The following is a 15,789-nucleotide window of genomic DNA, read 5'->3' on the forward strand; positions in this document are numbered from 1 at the left end:
GTAAATCACCTCTTCCACAGAGTATACCCCCCACACTGCAGGGGCTTATACAGAGTATACTCCTCATTTTACCAACCCCCCCCAACTGTGCGAACCCCCCAATAACGTGGGAAGAGGGAGGACTGGAGGTTCCCACCATGTGGGGTGCAGACCTCCCAGGAGGGCTAAGGAGCCCTAGCTTCCTGCTCTGACCCCATCAGGAAGTGTGTCACCATATGTCCTATGTGTTTCCCGGAATAACCCCATTCCGACCTCCACCCCCCTAAAAAAAAAGTTGGAGTATTAGGATATAGCTATTCAGGCTGGTCTGTTACTAGGATTTAGGGTTGCCAAGTGTCTGGTTTTGAACCGGACAGTCCAGTATTTGAGCTTTCTGTTCGGGAAGCAAATTGAGAAAATATAAATCTCTGGTATTTTCTAAATGATGTAATGTAGATTGTGGTGTAGTATTTTTGTTTAAACCATCTGACAACCCAACTAGGGATGCCAGCTACTGTCAGAAAAATACTGAACATGGCAGGGGAAAAAAATGTGGTTGAGCAAAAACAAAAACAAAACAAAAAAAACCAGGGGACCAAAGTTGTTGAGCAAAAAAACCCCAAAAAACAAAAAACGCACCAAAAAAAGAGGTGCTAGGGTTTTAAATTCCCTCGCTCGCCGCTCCCTCTGCCCCCGCCAGACGCAGCAGGGGAGGAATGTCCTAAGCAGCCTGCCATCTGAGAAAAACAGAAAATACCGGACATTTTACGTGTCTGATATTTTCTCCTTTTTTTACCAGACAGCGGCCGCAAATACCAGACTGTCCAGGCCTTGTTCTTAAGCTAAGGCTTTTGGCTAAGCAGCAGGAGAATCCATAAACCAGGAAATGTGCAGTCACATCTTGATCCACCCAAACAAATCACATTGAAATAAGGCAATTCTGTGCTGTTAGAAAGGCCGTCCAACGATCATCTCCAGATAAAGGAAAGTGCAAAGAAGATTTAAAGGAAACTTAGGTTGATAGCTTTCTGACCAGCAAGGATCCACTTATCAATAGTTGAGGTTGTGAAATCCCCCTCTCTCTATCATTTATCCGGATGGTCTCTGTCTGGTTGTTTGATTGTTTTTGTCTGCTGTATAATTAACTTTGCTGGGTATAAAACAATTACGATGGTGAGATAATTGGGGAGAAAATCATGTTACAATACGTTAAGATTGATTTGTTATCTATCAGTAGAATGATTGGGTAAAGTATACCTGAAAATATTATTATGTGCAGTGGGGACAAACAGGAAGTAAGAGGGAAAAAACAAAGGAAGAAGGGAGAAAAGGAAAGGAAACTGGATTCGTGCTTGCTGGAAGCGAACCCCAATAAACATGAAATTGTTTGCATCTCCGGGCTTTGAGTATTGCTGTTCTCTGTTCACATGAGAAGGTTCAGGGAAGTGGAAGGGTGAAGGAATAACTCCTCTAATAGACAGTATGGCTGGAGCGCCCCCCATATGGGTGGCAGGTAGTGTAGGCAAGGAAAGGCATTGCCTTCCCAAAACTGTTTACAATGCCCAGCCACCTGGGAGGGACCAGGGCCGTGCAGTGCGGCAGCCCGGCTCGCCGGTGGCTGGGGAGAGCTGAGGCCATGCCACACAGTAGCTCTGGCTCTCAACTGGGGCGGAGTTTGGCTGGGTGGGAAGGTTGTTGACGGGGCATGGACTGGGAGCAAAAGGTGTGGCTTCGGGATGAAGGGGCGGGGCTTCGGCTGCCTTCCCCAGCTGGGCCTTCACCCATGCCCCCAGCCCCACATCCCAGAGTGAAGCCAAGTGCCGCAGCCCCCACCCAAAGGTGCACACACCAGTGGAGTCACTGGAAGCAGGGCAGGGCTTCACATGAGTCTCCATCCAGGACCGCTTTGGGGTGCAGCAGGGGTCCAGCTGGCCTTGGGAACACTAGGGGCTAGAGATACAATACTGCACTGAGCTTGCTGGCGTCACGCAGGCACTGGGCCTTTCAGGAAAACTCTGGGGTTGGGGCCTGTGACGTAGTGGGGGTACCTGGCTGGTTTCTACGCTGCTGGCTCTGGGGGAACCCCCATTGGCTGCAGTTGGTACCACGGCCCAGCAAAACAGGATGAGTCATTATGCAAAGGGTGTGTCAACCTGTCTGACCAGCCACCCCCCATGGAGAGGAACTAAGGAAGGTGGATGCTGCCCTGGCTGGGGGGCAAGGCTGGAGGAGAGTGAGTTAGTTTCTGGCTGGGAGCATGGAGGAGGCAGCCTCAGCAACAGGCTGGGGGGTTTAGAAGCCGAGACCCCCTCCCATATCAAGGGGGGGCTGAGGCATCCTAGGCCTGCCCTGTAACCTGATGACATCTGTGCTGTGCTGTATCCTGGAGAAGCAATAAACCACCTCTGTTCTACCGGCTGGTGGAGTCTGTTCGTGCCATTTCGGGGTGCAGGAGACGGGAGCCCCAACGCGTCGTCACAGGGCCACAGCTGGTAAGGTGAGGAGAGCTGACAACCCTGTGACTAACAGGCTGGCACCAAGGCTGTGGGAAAGGGTCTGTCTGCCAAGGACTCATTGTTAGGCTGGGGGCTGTACGAACCCTCTCTCTGCTCAGCCCTCCCAGCTACCTTACAAATCCACTGACCTGCAGAGCAGCTTTCTAGCCGTGTATCCACCCCCAACCCCCCGACAGACTCCGAAAAGGTAGGCTGGCAAGGGTCTCATTGGTGACATCTGGCCCAGCCCCCCACGCCGAGGCAGGACCAAATAAATCCAGACCATCCCTGAGAAGTGTGGGGAGGTTTTCAAAAACAGATCCGACAGGTCTTAGAGCAGGAACCATCTTAGTCTGCCACTTTAAAAACAACTAGCCGTCCTGTGGCACCTTAGGGACTAACAACATGTCGTACCACGAGCTTTCGCGGGTAAAACCCACTTCCTCAGACGAGCCGGAGTGGAAATAACAGAACCAAGAGATTTATAACAAGGGCTAGGAGAAAGTACCTGTCAATTGTAGCGCCGGTGCTAATGAGGCTAATGAAGAGGGCTGGACGTGTCCCATTCTTAGTTTTTGATGTAAAAATGTTAGCGGCAGAGGAGACTGGCTTCCTACTGCAACATCCAGCTGGGAATTCTACCACCACCTCTGCTCAAAGATTAGGCATCAGGAAAATCTTTCTGACGCCTCTTTTTAATCCCTTCCTCCCTAGTTCCCCTTTGTTACACTGTTCCCACCACCTGCTCAACATTTCCCAGCCTGAAACTGCACAGGGCCCTGATGCTATTTCACTCCCATCCTCACCCAACCAAACACCCAGGACTGTTTTCCAGGGCCTCGCGATCCCTGCAGGTCTCCTGTTTTCTCTGAACTACACCAGCGTTTCTCAACCAGAGGGACGAGTACCCTTAGGGGTACTTGAGAGAAGCTGGGGGGTACGTCCACACAACTGAAATTTGGAGAAAACTGATTTGTTGTTGTAAGTTTTACAGCGCTTTCTTATTTTTGTACTTTTTACACCCAAAAATTTCATCACCCGCCTGGCTACGATTAAGTTGTTTAAACAAATGTGTTGCAATGATAGAACAAAATAGTGTGTCTGAAAACCGTAGGTCCTGCGGGTACTTATAATACTTTTTTAAAAAGGGGTACTTTATAAAAAAAAGTTTGAGAAACACTGAACTAGAGCCTGCACTGAAGCAGAGTCACATCACCCACTGTAGAGTCTGTTAGAGCCCAAAAAAGGTTTCTAGAAAGTGCACTGCCAATGGACCTGGGGGAGAACAGGTTTATTCCAGGAGCAACACAAACCAGAGAGACATAGAGAGAATCGTCACCCAGCAGCACAGCCCGGAGCCAACAGGGAGAGGGGGACACTTGTGTTGTCTGCTTAACGAAGCACACGAGATCTTTTATCGGGGACAAGGCAGTACGCCGCGTTTATTGAGAATACAACAGCTGCATATGCTTTTCAATCACTCACATACAAACATACACACAGTCTTGCCAGACGGTGTTATAGTTACCAGTCCCGATTCTGTATCAGTCTAGTGGCCAGCTAGATTGAACACAGAGGGAGAGCAGGGCCTTTGTTGGTCGATGGAGCTGATGCTTCTCTGGAGTTGGTGGCAAGACGAACCCAAAGTTCCATAGCAAAGCACCCGCCTTTTATCATCCTTTTCTCTGTTGAAATCCATGGATTCCGCTGTGTCAGCCCATGACCCGAGTGTTATCTTGTTGATGTCAATCATTCCCAAACATTTCTTGAAGGCTGATCCTGTAATCAGGGACGGCTCGAGGAGACCTGCCGGCAACTGGCACCCTAGGAGGAATGCGCAATCGGCACCCCCGCCTCCATAGCCCTCAATGACGTGACGTCATCATTGGGCGCCACCTTAAACACAGCGCCCTAGGCAACTGCTGAGGTTGCCTACATCCACAAGCCACCCGTGCCGGTAATCAGTCGTCTTTTGGGGATAACAACGTCGCTTCAAGGTTCGTCAATCTGCCATTCTGCCAATAGTTCAATCGCTCCTTATTATGACGGTTTCTCTTCGCAGTCTGTCGTTTACAGTTTGTCTTCACCCTGCATTCTCCCCCTTTTCTCTTGACCATCTGGCTCTAACAATGATCTTCACACCGTATCTCATTCACACAAACAGTCTTTCACAAAATCCTCCAAAAGTAAACAATGCTATTTTATATTAAGCAAAAGCAAAATCAAAACAATTCACATCGAAGGCCCAGGCCTTCAATATTTCTAATCTCATTTACATAGACACAATAGGAGATCCTGTCTCATACTTACTAAACTTTAGAACAAGGCAATATAGGAGATATACACTTAACTAAGGGATTTCACTGACTACAATTTAAATATGATTCTATATTACCTTACATTACTAAACCTAACATACAAATATAAAAAAGAATAAAACTTTCAATCCTAACACTTGCACATTCGATACAGGGACCACAATCCCGCCGGGCCCCTCGGGCGGCTCCAACCCGCCCCAGAGACAGGGCAGTTCCCCGGGAAGAGGCGTCGGGCGCACGGCACCGTGCGAGAGCAGGGCCGGAGCGGGAGGCGCTGGCGGCCCGGCCGTGGCTGTGGCCTCCGGGTGCCGGCATCTCTGGCCGGGTCAGGATCCCCTCGGTCCCTCGCTCTCTCCCGCAGGGGCCTTGCCCTGCTCCTCGCTGCTTGGCGGCTCCGGCCCCGCGCCGCCGTCCTCCCACTGCTGGATGCTGATGGGAACGTCTCTGCCCCGCAGGGCCGGCGAGGCCCGGCGCGGCGCCTGGATGCAGAGCTGTCCGTCCCGGGACAGGGAGCAGGTCACGGCCTGGAGATCCACGTCCTCGGGCAGCAGGGCCTCCGTGCGCAGCTCCCTGTATTCCCGGCTGCCGCCTCCCTCTTCCCACGCACGTTGCTTTTCACGCTGCCCGGTCACCGTCAGTCTCCTCCCCGCTACCCGCACCCTCAGCTCCTCCGGGGAGAAGCCGGCCACGTCCACAGCGAGCTGGAACTTCTCCTCCCGCTGCCCCCGGGAGCCCGGCTCCTCCTCGGCATCCCCGGACGGGGCCTGGCCGCTCTCCTCCAGCTCCCTCCGGCCCGCAGGCTCCCAGCAGAGGGCCGGCTGGGCCTGCAAGACAGCGCGGCTCATCCTGTCCATCTCCTCCAGGTGTCGGCGCGCGTCGCCCAGCACCTGCGCAAAGAGGCTCTGGGGGGCCGGCCCCAGGAGGCTGCTGCCCGGCTCGCTGCTGCAGACCCACATGGGGCCGAAGCTCCGCGACGGCCACTGTCTGAGCGGCAGCAGCCGCACCAGGTACCGGGAGCAGCTCGTCATGTTCCCGCCGCCTTCGCCTGCCTGCCTGGCTCGGCACTGGCTCTGGCAGCCGCAGGGCTGCCTTATATAGCTCCTCCCCCCCCCCCCCCGCCGCCCTTCCAGGCCCTTCCTGAACCTTCCTCCTCCGCCCACGTAAGGGCTGAGCCAGCCTCCGCTGCCCACAGATGGTGCCGGGGGTGGGACGAGTCCGGCCTTCGGAATGACGTCACAGGGCAGCGGAGCCAGCAGCTTCTGGCAGGGCCTGGGCAGGGCCAGGCTGGGCAGGGCTCTGCAGTGGGAGCCAGGCTCCTGTGTCTGCAGGGAGGGGCGCAGGGGAACACCCCCCTCCCGAAGGTTCGCCTCCGGAGCAGAGGGCAGCAGGTCCCAGGCCCACCCTGCACCTGCTGAACTGCAATATCGCGAACATCGTGTCATGCAGCTGGGCAAGGACACGCCGAAGCTGCCGCAACCTGTGTGTGGGCCTAGGGATGGGGAAGGGGGTGTGGGTGATGCCCCACCCTAGCGCCCCCTCTGCCAGTCCTTACCCCACTGGCCCTGGGAACCACGGCAGAGCTCAGGGCACCCTGCAGACCCAGACACTGACGCCAGTGGGGGACCAGTGAGACTGGCCGGGGCAGGTCGGGGGGGACAACGATCCAGTGGAGGAGTGAGGCAGAGACACAGGAAAGCTGCTCCCAAGGGGGGGGTCCCTCAGACACACTACGCACACCCCCACACTGGGCTGGACCCCGTCCCAGCGACTCCCAGGCTCAGCTCCCCACAGAGAATGCCCAGGAGCCTTCCGAGGTTTCCAGCTACCAGCGGACCGGGGCCGAGAGCTGCCGTCAGGCACCCGTCAGGCAATGGGCATGACCCCGAGCCAGGCCCCTCCCGCCTCCCTCGGACACAAACAGGGACCAACTTCAGGGAGACCCCAGAAGACTCTGAGCTGGGCGTGGGCTGGCAGCCAGGGCTCAGCCACAGCATGGGGGCTGGAGCGAGTGAAGGCTTTTATCTGCGTAGGGCCCACATGGGCTCCGTGGGTCTGTGTGTGCCTGTGTGTGTGTGCGCCTGTGTGTGTCTGCCTGTCTGTGTGTGCCTGTGTGTGTGTGCCTGTGTGTGTGTGCCTGTGTGTCTGCCTGTCTGTGTGTGCCTGTGTGTGTGTGCCTGTGTGTCTGCCTGTCTGTGTGTGTGTCTGCCTGTCTGTGTGTGCCTGTCTGTGTGCCTGTGTGTGTGTGCCTGCCTGTCTGTGTGCCTGTCTGTGTGCCTGTCTGCCTGTCTGTGTGCCTGTCTGTGTGTGCCTGTGTGTCTCTGTCTATGTGTGTCTTTGTGTGTGTTTGTGTCTGTGTTTGTGTGTACCTGTGTGTTCAAAAGCAGCTGCCCTGGGCAGGCTAGGTCATGCACTAACATCAGCTGATGGTGGAGGGAAGTGGGCGGGGGGGCGGAGAGGAGAAGGGGGGACATCCCCTCCCTGCAGACACAGCGGGGGGCGGGGTTCCCCCTTCAGAGCCTGCCTCTGAGCCCTGCCCAGCCTGGCCCTGCCCAGGCCCTGCCAGAAGCTGCTGGCTCGGCTGCCCTGTGACGTCATTCCGAAGGCCGGACTCGTCCCGCCCCCGGCACCATCTGTGGGCAGCGGAGGCCGGCTCAGCCCTTACGTGGGCGGAGGAGGAAGGTTCAGGAAGGGCCTGGAAGGGCCGGGGCGGGGGGGGGGGGGGGGGGGGGGGAGGAGCTATATAAGGCAGCCCTGCGGCTGCCAGAGCCAGTGCCGAGCCAGGCAGGCAGGCGAAGGCGGCGGGAACATGACGAGCTGCTCCCGGTACCTGGTGCGGCTGCTGCCGCTCAGACAGTGGCCGTCGCGGAGCTTCGGCCCCATGTGGGTCTGCAGCAGCGAGCCGGGCAGCAGCCTCCTGGGGCCGGCCCCCCAGAGCCTCTTTGCGCAGGTGCTGGGCGACGCGCGCCGACACCTGGAGGAGATGGACAGGATGAGCCGCGCTGTCTTGCAGGCCCAGCCGGCCCTCTGCTGGGAGCCTGCGGGCCGGAGGGAGCTGGGGAAGAGCGGCCAGGCCGAGGAGGAGCCGGGCTCCCGGGGGCAGCAGGAGGAGAAGTTCCAGCTCGCTGTGGACGTGGCCGGCTTCTCCCCGGAGGAGCTGAGGGTGCGGGTAGCGGGGAGGAGACTGACGGTGACCGGGCAGCGTGAAAAGCAACGTGCGTGGGAAGAGGGAGGCGGCAGCCGGGAATACAGGGAGCTGCGCACAGAGGCCCTGCTGCCCGAGGACGTGGATCTCCAGGCCGTGACCTGCTCCCTGTCCCGGGACGGACAGCTCTGCATCCAGGCGCCGCGCCGGGCCCCGCCGGCCCTGCGGGGCAGAGACGTTCCCATCAGCATCCAGCAGTGGGAGGACGGCGGCGCGGGGCCGGAGCCGCCAAGCAGCGAGGAGCAGGGCAAGGCCCCTGCGGGAGAGAGCGAGGGTCCGAGGGGATCCTGACCCCGCCAGAGATGCCGGCACCCGGAGGCCACAGCCACGGCCGGGCCGCCAGCGCCTCCCGCTCCGGCCCTGCTCTCGCACGGTGCCGTGCGCCCGACGCCTCTTCCCGGGGAACTGCCCTGTCTCTGGGGCGGGTTGGAGCCGCCCGAGGGGCCCGGCGGGATTGTGGCCCCCTCTCCCTGGGGCTGCCCTGCTGGGGGACGATTCTCCCTGCGTCTCTCTGGAATAAACCTGTTCTCCTCCACGCCTGTTGTCAGTGCACTTTGTAGACGTGGTTTTTACTCCCATTTCCCTCTCACCAGGGCAGGCTTAAGGGCCGGGGCTGAACTTGGGGTTCATCCCCCCGGGGGGCTGCCCCAGGTGCTGACTGGGCCGTGGGGGCCCTGCTTTCTGCTAGGGGGTTGTACATGGTCCTAGTTTAGGGCAGGCCTGGCTCGCAGCAGGGAGCCCCCTGGTTGCAGGGGGGCTGGGGAACTGGGCCCTAAGGAGTTAATGAAGGAGAGTTATTCCTGGGCACGCACCCTGGCGACACACAGCTGCCGGCGGGCACCAGAGGCGTGGCGAGGGCGTTATGCGCCATGGGGCAAAGGCCAAATTTGCCCCCTCCTCCCCCGCTGCTGCACCCCAAACCTGGTGCACGGCTGAGCCTGATCCTGGAGGTGGGGGAGCTTGTACCGCGACTTCCCCTGCCCCCTCCTGTTTGGGGCCAGGGCCCCGCCTGCACTAACCTGCCGGCGGAGATGGAGGAGGGCTGGGCTGGGGCAGAGAAGCGGGCAGGAGGCTCCTGCCGGCAGCAGTGGGAAGAGGAGGAGCAGATGAGCTAAGGGATGACGGGGAAGCAAAGGGGGACTAAATTGATGCCCCCCTAACATGGCGCCCGGGGACAACTGCCCTCCCCCGCCCCCTCTCGCTACACCACTGGCTGGCACCTCCCCTCCCTCCCCCGGGCACAGGCCTGGTTGTCACAGCAGTGATCTGGAGCTGAGACGAGCCACCCTGCAAATTTTCCACCCTTGCAGGAGCGTCTGGCTCCCTGGGCAGAGCCTGGCGCGCCTAGGAGGGCCTGCCTGCGTGCGGCTGGAGCCGAGGGGGGTAGCGCCACCGTTGCTCGCTGCCACGTGTCCCAGAGGCGGGGGGGGGCAGCGCAGCCGGATCGTGCCCACGGAGTCCTGCCCTGGCACACGTGGCGAGGCCTTTGTGCGCGTCGCCAAGGAGAGCACGGCCTCTGGTGGCACCGTCGCTACTGGCACGGCCGACTCGGTGCTGGACCAGCTCCCCTGGCAGGCAGGCAGCAGGCTGACGAGGCCGTGGCCGAGGGGGCTGGTGCCGACAGCAAACCCCCTGGGCTCCATGCAGGGGAGAGGTGGCTTCGTGGACGAGCAGGGCGCCCTCGGGAGCAGCGTTGGATGCGCTGTGCTGTGGCAGTGGCAGGCCTCTGTGCCAGGGTCCCCACCACCCACTTCCCCTTTGTCGCTTGGGATGGCCCGGCAGGAAGCCTGCCTCAGTTTCCCTCCGAGGTTCCTGGAAATAATCCACCCACAGTCTTTAAAATAATGCCCCGCTCCGCCTAGGGTCTCATTCAGGAAACCCAGGGCAGCCCTGGCGGTGAGCCTCTTTCACCCAGAGCTAGGCTCTGGGTTTGCTCAGACCTCCTCTGCGGGGTTTGGTGCCGGGGGAGCTAACTCTCTGTTTGTGCCTTGCTCCCAGCCTGTGGGAGTGAGTGTCCACCCCATTTCAGAGTGTCCACCGGGGGCAGCCGTACCACGAAGGGAGTGGCCAGCAGAGTTGCGGCTCCACCTTCTTGCCTGCCAGAACACTGGTAAGTAGCCCCACTGGCCTAAACCCGCCCCCAGGTCTCACCACTGGAGTGGGGGGATGCCCCTGGTGGCTGGAGGGTGCCTCGGAGAGAGAGAGGCTAGGAGACCCTGGGTTGGGAGAGGACAGGTCCCTGGCAGGCAGGGGGGAATTCCCCCACCCTGAGCCCCTCCTTGCCCCCCCCATCCTCACTCTCTTGCCCCCAGCCTCCTACACCCATGCCCACCTCCCCGAGGCCCTGCCCTGAAGGATACAGTCGGTCTGTTCAAGAACTCCTAAATGCTAAGAGCTAGGAGCACTGAATTCAGTATAGAGCGTCCGCTTGTGATCATTAAAGCAAGGGCCGGGTTGGGCTGTGCCAGGGAAAGGGGATGGGCCTGGAATGGGATTCATCCTCATCAGCAACCTCCCTCACTATATCCTTCCATCTTTCCCTGTCCAGTGCGGAGTGGCTTAGTTTCTGTAGACTAGCTCCACACCCATCTACTTTATCATCTACCCATTGTCTGTGGGGTCTGCCTCTCCTATTCGGATCATCCATTACGCCAAATACCAGGGTCTTAACTTTTCTCTTCTTGCTCATTCTGCAGATATGCCCAAATAGCTGTAACTTCCGCTGTATAACCTTCTGCGGTAGGTTCTCTTTCGGCTGTATCGTCCTATACAATTCCTCGTTGGTGACCTTCTGCATCCATCCTAGTCTCAGGATCTTTCTATCACAACTCCTCTCGAACGCCAATATCCTTCTCTTCGAATCTTTCGTTATTACCCATGTCCAGGGCTCGACAATTAAGGTAACCTACTCGCCAAGGGCGAGTAGATTATAGCCTGGCACAGCGCCGCAGCGTGGTCTGCGCATGCGCAGCGTGCTGAACTGGGTGGCTGGCGAGCGGGGCTCACCCCGGCTCGGCGAGCCCTGCCCATGTCTCATATCCGTACAACATGCTGCTAAATACACGCTTTCAAGACGCTCAGCTTCGTTCCTAAGCTAACTGGGACTGGCATGAAACCCCTAGAGCAGGGGTGTCCAAACTTTTTTCAAAGAGGGCCAGATTTGATGAAGTGAACATGCGTGAGGGCCGACCATTTTGCCTGACATTCTTTGAACCATTAAAATTAAATGCAAATTAACTATTTTATGCAAAGTTTATTGCAAACGGCATACTTTTCATTTCGTCACATGGATCACAAATCTAAACAGGTGTTAAATCACTCTGCCTTTCATATCTGAAGGCCAGATGAAAAAAAAAATCCAGGAAGCTGAAATATGTCAGGAACATTGTAAAGTACATTACATATTATTGGTAATAAAGGTTGTCTGTCAACTTTTAAGTTAAAAAAATATGAACAGGAACATAACACCAAGTATACATGTTGTGTCCAAATATATTTATAACTGATTTAGACCAACTGACATTAACTGAGATTTTACAATGTATTCATCTCAATACATATGGATTCGTTGGGGGCCATAAAAGATAGATATTGCCAAATTACCTGTGGGGCCATATTAAACCGGAACACGGGCCGCAATTGGCCCACGGGCCGGACTTTGGACATGCCTGCCCTAGAGGCTTCATGACGGAGTTTGGAATGGGCTCGCTTCTCAGAAAACCATAGAGAAAAAAGACAGAATCACCCTGCAGTTCAAAGGAGCTGGCTGGGAGGGAGGGAGGGAGGGTGACCCCCTCCAGGGCTGCCCCCACCCTCAGCCTCCCACCACAAGGTGACTTTTAAGGAGGGGGGGTGAAGCTCCCCCCGCTGATTCGTACAGGGACATTGCTGGCGGGATTGGTGTTCCCTTTCCCAAGGGAGTTGCAGCGTTTGCTGCATTCCTCACTCTGGCTGGGGAGGGCAGGGGGCAGATGAACCTGGACTTGCCCCAGCCGGGGGACATGCACCCCTCCCCCGGCTGTGCCCGCTGGAGCTGCAGTGACCATGGAGAGGCGCTTCTCGCCTGGCCCCAAGCTGCTGCGGTGAAAAAGGGGATGGAGGTGTCCTCTCTCCCCGGGCCAGCCGCACCCTGAGCCCCACGTCCCCTGCCCCACCTCAGAGCCCTGATTCAAATGAAGTCTGGGCGTTTTCATTTTATTTTCCAAAAAATACAAATTAATTGAGTGCAGGCCCCGAGGAACACCAGGCCCATGGGTTAGTTTCCTATACAAATAGGTTACGTGCCATGAATGTGGCCTGCAGCCAGCCACAGCCAGGCCCCCATCTCAGTCCCTGAAGGCCTGGGACGCTGGCTCTGTCAAGTCTCTGCCCTGGTCTCTGGATTCTGCCCTCCCTTCTCTGCCAGGGTTGCTGCCATCAACTCAGCCGGTTACCCCCGGGCTCGGTTATTGGCCCTGTCCTCTGAGCCCGGCTCAGCCGAGGCCGCCGAGCTCCCCGCAGGGTTGACCCGGACGGGCACGTTCCTCTCGGGGGCGGCTGCTGGGGGCAGGCCCGGGGCTTCGATGCGCAGCTGCCCCTCCCCGGAGATGGAGCAGGCCAGGCGGTCGGTGTCCACGCCCTCGGGCACGTCCCACTCCCTCCGGAGCACCTCGTACTTGTAGGAGAAGGCGCCTTGGCCGTCCTCGCGCTGCGTCTCCTTCCTGCCCGTCAGCAGCAGCTTCCTGCCCACCAGCTTCAGCCTCAGCTCCTCGGGCGCAAAGCCCCGGACGTCCTGCCGCACGGCGAAGGGCTGGGGCGGCGCCTGGCCGGAGCTCTGGCTTGGCTCCCCAGCGAGGCTGCTGCTCCCTCCGCCGGCCACGAGCCGCCCTCTGCTGCTGGCAAACTCCCTGGGCATTTCCAACTCCCGCAGCAGCTCCTCCTCCAGCGCCGCCAAGAGGGTGCCCGGGGCTGGCCACAGGGTGCGCACGGGGCCCAGCCGGGCAGCCAGGGAGCCGTGAGGGCGTGGCAGGAGGGGCAGGCGCCACAGCATGGTCGCTTCTTGGGCTGCTTCTGGCTCCTTTCAGCGGGGACCAGGGGCTGATCTGCTTGGTGCCGGGGGCCGGCAGCTTTTATCCTGCCCCGCAGGGGGCCTGGCCCCTTCCCGAACCCTCTGGCCCTGCCGGACGCCATTGTCTATTTTTATGAGGCTGATGGCTCGGAATGACTCACGGCCCAAAATGCAGCGACTGCGTCCCCAGCCTGGATTCCTTCGCTGCAAATAGCGTAGCTGAGCTCTCAGACAGAAGCTCAGGTTACAGGCAAGTTCCCCCCTTCCCAGCTGGGACCTGGCACAGGAGAAACAGTCCCTGCCTACCAGCATCATCTTGCTGTGGGGGAAAGCAGCAGTTCCCAAGCACCTGCCCCGAGGCTGGCCAGCTGTTCAGCACCATCCCTGCCACAGCAGACTGACAGGCTGGCCCCCCCCGCTTTCTAGCTGTGGGGTACTGCTAAGAGGATCAAATCAGGGTGTGTTGCTCAGAGTCAGGACTAATGGAGAAACCCCCTTATCCTTCCTGAATTCCAGGGGTGCCAGCTCCTTCCCTTGGGAGGTAGCTACCCCCAGGGAAGGCAAGGCTTGAACCCTCAATCTTGGGCTCTAGAGGCAGATGCCTTAGCCAATGCACCACTAGAGGAGCCTCCCAACCTGCTTACAGTCTGGAGCCCCCTTATCCTTCCTACTTTCCAGTGGTGCCAGCTCCAGCCCTTGAGACGCTGGTGGCCCCAAGCCGGAGGGCCCTTCACTAAAAAGCACCACACCAGTCACACACAGCACTTCTGGTTGCCACTCTGGCCAGCAAGAAGTCTCACAAGCCATCCCCTGTGAAAACACTCCAGTTTCCTGTGCCCCAACCAGCGCCCCTCCTTACACTGACGGGAGGTTATAAAAACCAATCCCACCAACTCCGAACAGGTTCTCCCGGTCCCAAGGGACCAGCCACACTCCCAGGTCAGAGATCCAGCCCCACAGAGCATGGGTGGACCAATCCTTTAGAATCGGAAAGTTTATTAATGAAAGAAAAGGTTGAGGGGAGAATCGTTAAAGGAATTAAAGTGCAGACAACAATGACAAAGCTCCTGCCGCAGGCTCTTAGCAGAGATGGAATAAACGGCTTACCTCCTGTGTTAGGATGGGCCGTCAGTCCTCCGGGACCCTTTATCCATAGCCAAGATGCTTCTGAAGTGATGAGCTGGAGTGAAGACAATTGGAGGAATCCCCAGGGCCCTGTTTTATAATCTTGCCCGTGTGGAGGGAATCCGACTGTTCTCGCTGGGGGAAGGTGCCTCCTAAAATGGAGTTTGTCACATGAGCAAGTCACCTGTTCACAGCCTTTTTAGGGGAGCTGCCTTCTACCTGCTTGACCGCAGGTTGACAGCAGAATTCCTCGGGGCTATGTCTACACTCGCGGCTTCTTGCACAAATACAGCCGTTCTTGCGCAAGAATCTGCAGAGCGTCCACACTGCCTGCCTGCTCTTGCGGAAGGAAATTTACAGCGCGGCGTGGTAACAGAGGGCTTCTTGTGCCAGAGCTACGCTCTTTAATGGGGTAAGCCCTCTTGTGTAGGAGCTCTTGTGCAAGAGGGCAGTGCGACGCTCGGCTGGGATTTCTTGCACAAGAGAGCCCTATGGCTAACATAGCGGTCGGAGCTTTCTTGTGCAAGAGAGCATCCACACGGCCATGGGAGCTCTTGTGCAAAAGCACAGCTCGCACATGGCAGTGTGGACGTTTCCTTGCACAAGACTTCTTGCACAAGAACCCTTGCGCAAGATGTTCTTGTGCAAGGAGCCGCCAGTGTAGACACAGCCCAGCTGTGTATGGTCAGCGCTTAAGGTTCCTGGTCGGTGAAGCGCTGCTGTGCACTGGAGTAGCCAGACGCCCTCCCTCAATCGCTGGGGGACGCCTGTTGAGATCTCCCAGAAACAAACATTTGAAGGACAAGTACCGAGCCAACACTCGTAACTTTACAAACAAAAGGCATCCAGGCCTGGGGGCAGGACGAACAGAACCCACAACGCATCGGCTTTCACCAGACACCTCACTTGCCCCCTTTGCACAACTCTGGGGCACACGCAACAAGGTGCTGCCTGTTCACATCGAAAATCCAATCATGTCCCGCTAGCCCCCTGTAACATACCCCCAGCGGCAGGGAGTGTCCACACGACGGCTCTTCCAGGCCAGGCGGCGGGGTGGCACGCTCAGTGCACCGGTAGGGAAATCAGCATCCTTAGCCCATCCAGGGATGAGTTATGGCGCCCATTTCAGGAGCACCCTGAGCGAGGAGACTTCACGTGCTAGGCCTGGCACTCTCAGCGAGGAATCCCTCAGCTCCAGCGAAGCAAGGCGCAGGGAAGAGAAACTGAGGCATGGAGATGGGGAAGTGATGTGACAAAGGACACCAGCAGAGCCGGGAACAGATGCTGGGGCTCCCATTCCCAGCCTGCGGGCCTGCCCACTCCAGCCCACTGTGTCTGACGATGGGCCTTCAGCCAAGCACAGTCACTCCCTGCTGCTCAACCTGGAGGGGATGAGCTAGAGCCAACGGGGAGAGACCAGGGCTGGACAGCTGGGGCTGGCAGGGCCTGTGCCAAGGAAGGAAGGTCACAGACCTCGGCAAGGGGGACTCCAAGCCGCCAGGAGTTTCTATTTAGAGGCAGAGACGCTGCTGCTAATTATAAGCACTGAGCCAGGAGTGCGACATGGGAGCTGCCTGTTCCGGGGCTGAGTAATGGGAAGGAATAGTCCCATTCAGTCAGAGG

The 15,789-nt window shown here is 58.0% G+C and overlaps 3 protein-coding genes across 3 annotated transcripts; 1 reads left to right on the forward strand and 2 right to left on the reverse strand.

Annotated features, from left to right (window-relative positions):
* Window positions 1-3,886: 3,886 nt before the first annotated feature.
* LOC142820982 (heat shock protein Hsp-16.1/Hsp-16.11-like) lies at window positions 3,887-5,877 on the reverse strand. Its single transcript, XM_075911355.2, has one exon. The coding sequence runs from the start codon at window positions 5,818-5,820 to the stop codon at window positions 5,119-5,121; it is 702 nt and encodes a 233-aa protein (XP_075767470.2). The 5' UTR covers window positions 5,821-5,877; the 3' UTR covers window positions 3,887-5,118.
* Window positions 5,878-7,533: 1,656 nt separating this feature from the next.
* LOC142820988 (heat shock protein Hsp-16.1/Hsp-16.11-like) lies at window positions 7,534-8,529 on the forward strand. Its single transcript, XM_075911379.2, has one exon. The coding sequence runs from the start codon at window positions 7,599-7,601 to the stop codon at window positions 8,283-8,285; it is 687 nt and encodes a 228-aa protein (XP_075767494.2). The 5' UTR covers window positions 7,534-7,598; the 3' UTR covers window positions 8,286-8,529.
* A 2,705-nt stretch (window positions 8,530-11,234) lies between these two features.
* On the reverse strand, window positions 11,235-15,731 carry LOC106733103 (heat shock protein beta-11-like). Its single transcript, XM_075911725.2, has one exon. The coding sequence runs from the start codon at window positions 13,021-13,023 to the stop codon at window positions 12,424-12,426; it is 600 nt and encodes a 199-aa protein (XP_075767840.1). The 5' UTR covers window positions 13,024-15,731; the 3' UTR covers window positions 11,235-12,423.
* Window positions 15,732-15,789: the final 58 nt, after the last annotated feature.

Source organism: Pelodiscus sinensis, chromosome 29 (assembly GCF_052426305.1).
Source record: "Pelodiscus sinensis isolate ZL-2025 chromosome 29, ASM5242630v1, whole genome shotgun sequence".
In the NCBI taxonomy this organism is placed as follows: domain Eukaryota; kingdom Metazoa; phylum Chordata; order Testudines; family Trionychidae; genus Pelodiscus; species Pelodiscus sinensis.

Bases quoted from the DNA above. Each gene is read 5' to 3' on its own strand.
- LOC142820982 (XM_075911355.2), bottom strand. From the start codon at position 5,820: ATGACGAGCTGCTCCCGGTACCTGGTGCGGCTGCTGCCGCTCAGACAG.
- LOC142820988 (XM_075911379.2), top strand. From the start codon at position 7,599: ATGACGAGCTGCTCCCGGTACCTGGTGCGGCTGCTGCCGCTCAGACAG.
- LOC106733103 (XM_075911725.2), bottom strand. From the start codon at position 13,023: ATGCTGTGGCGCCTGCCCCTCCTGCCACGCCCTCACGGCTCCCTGGCT.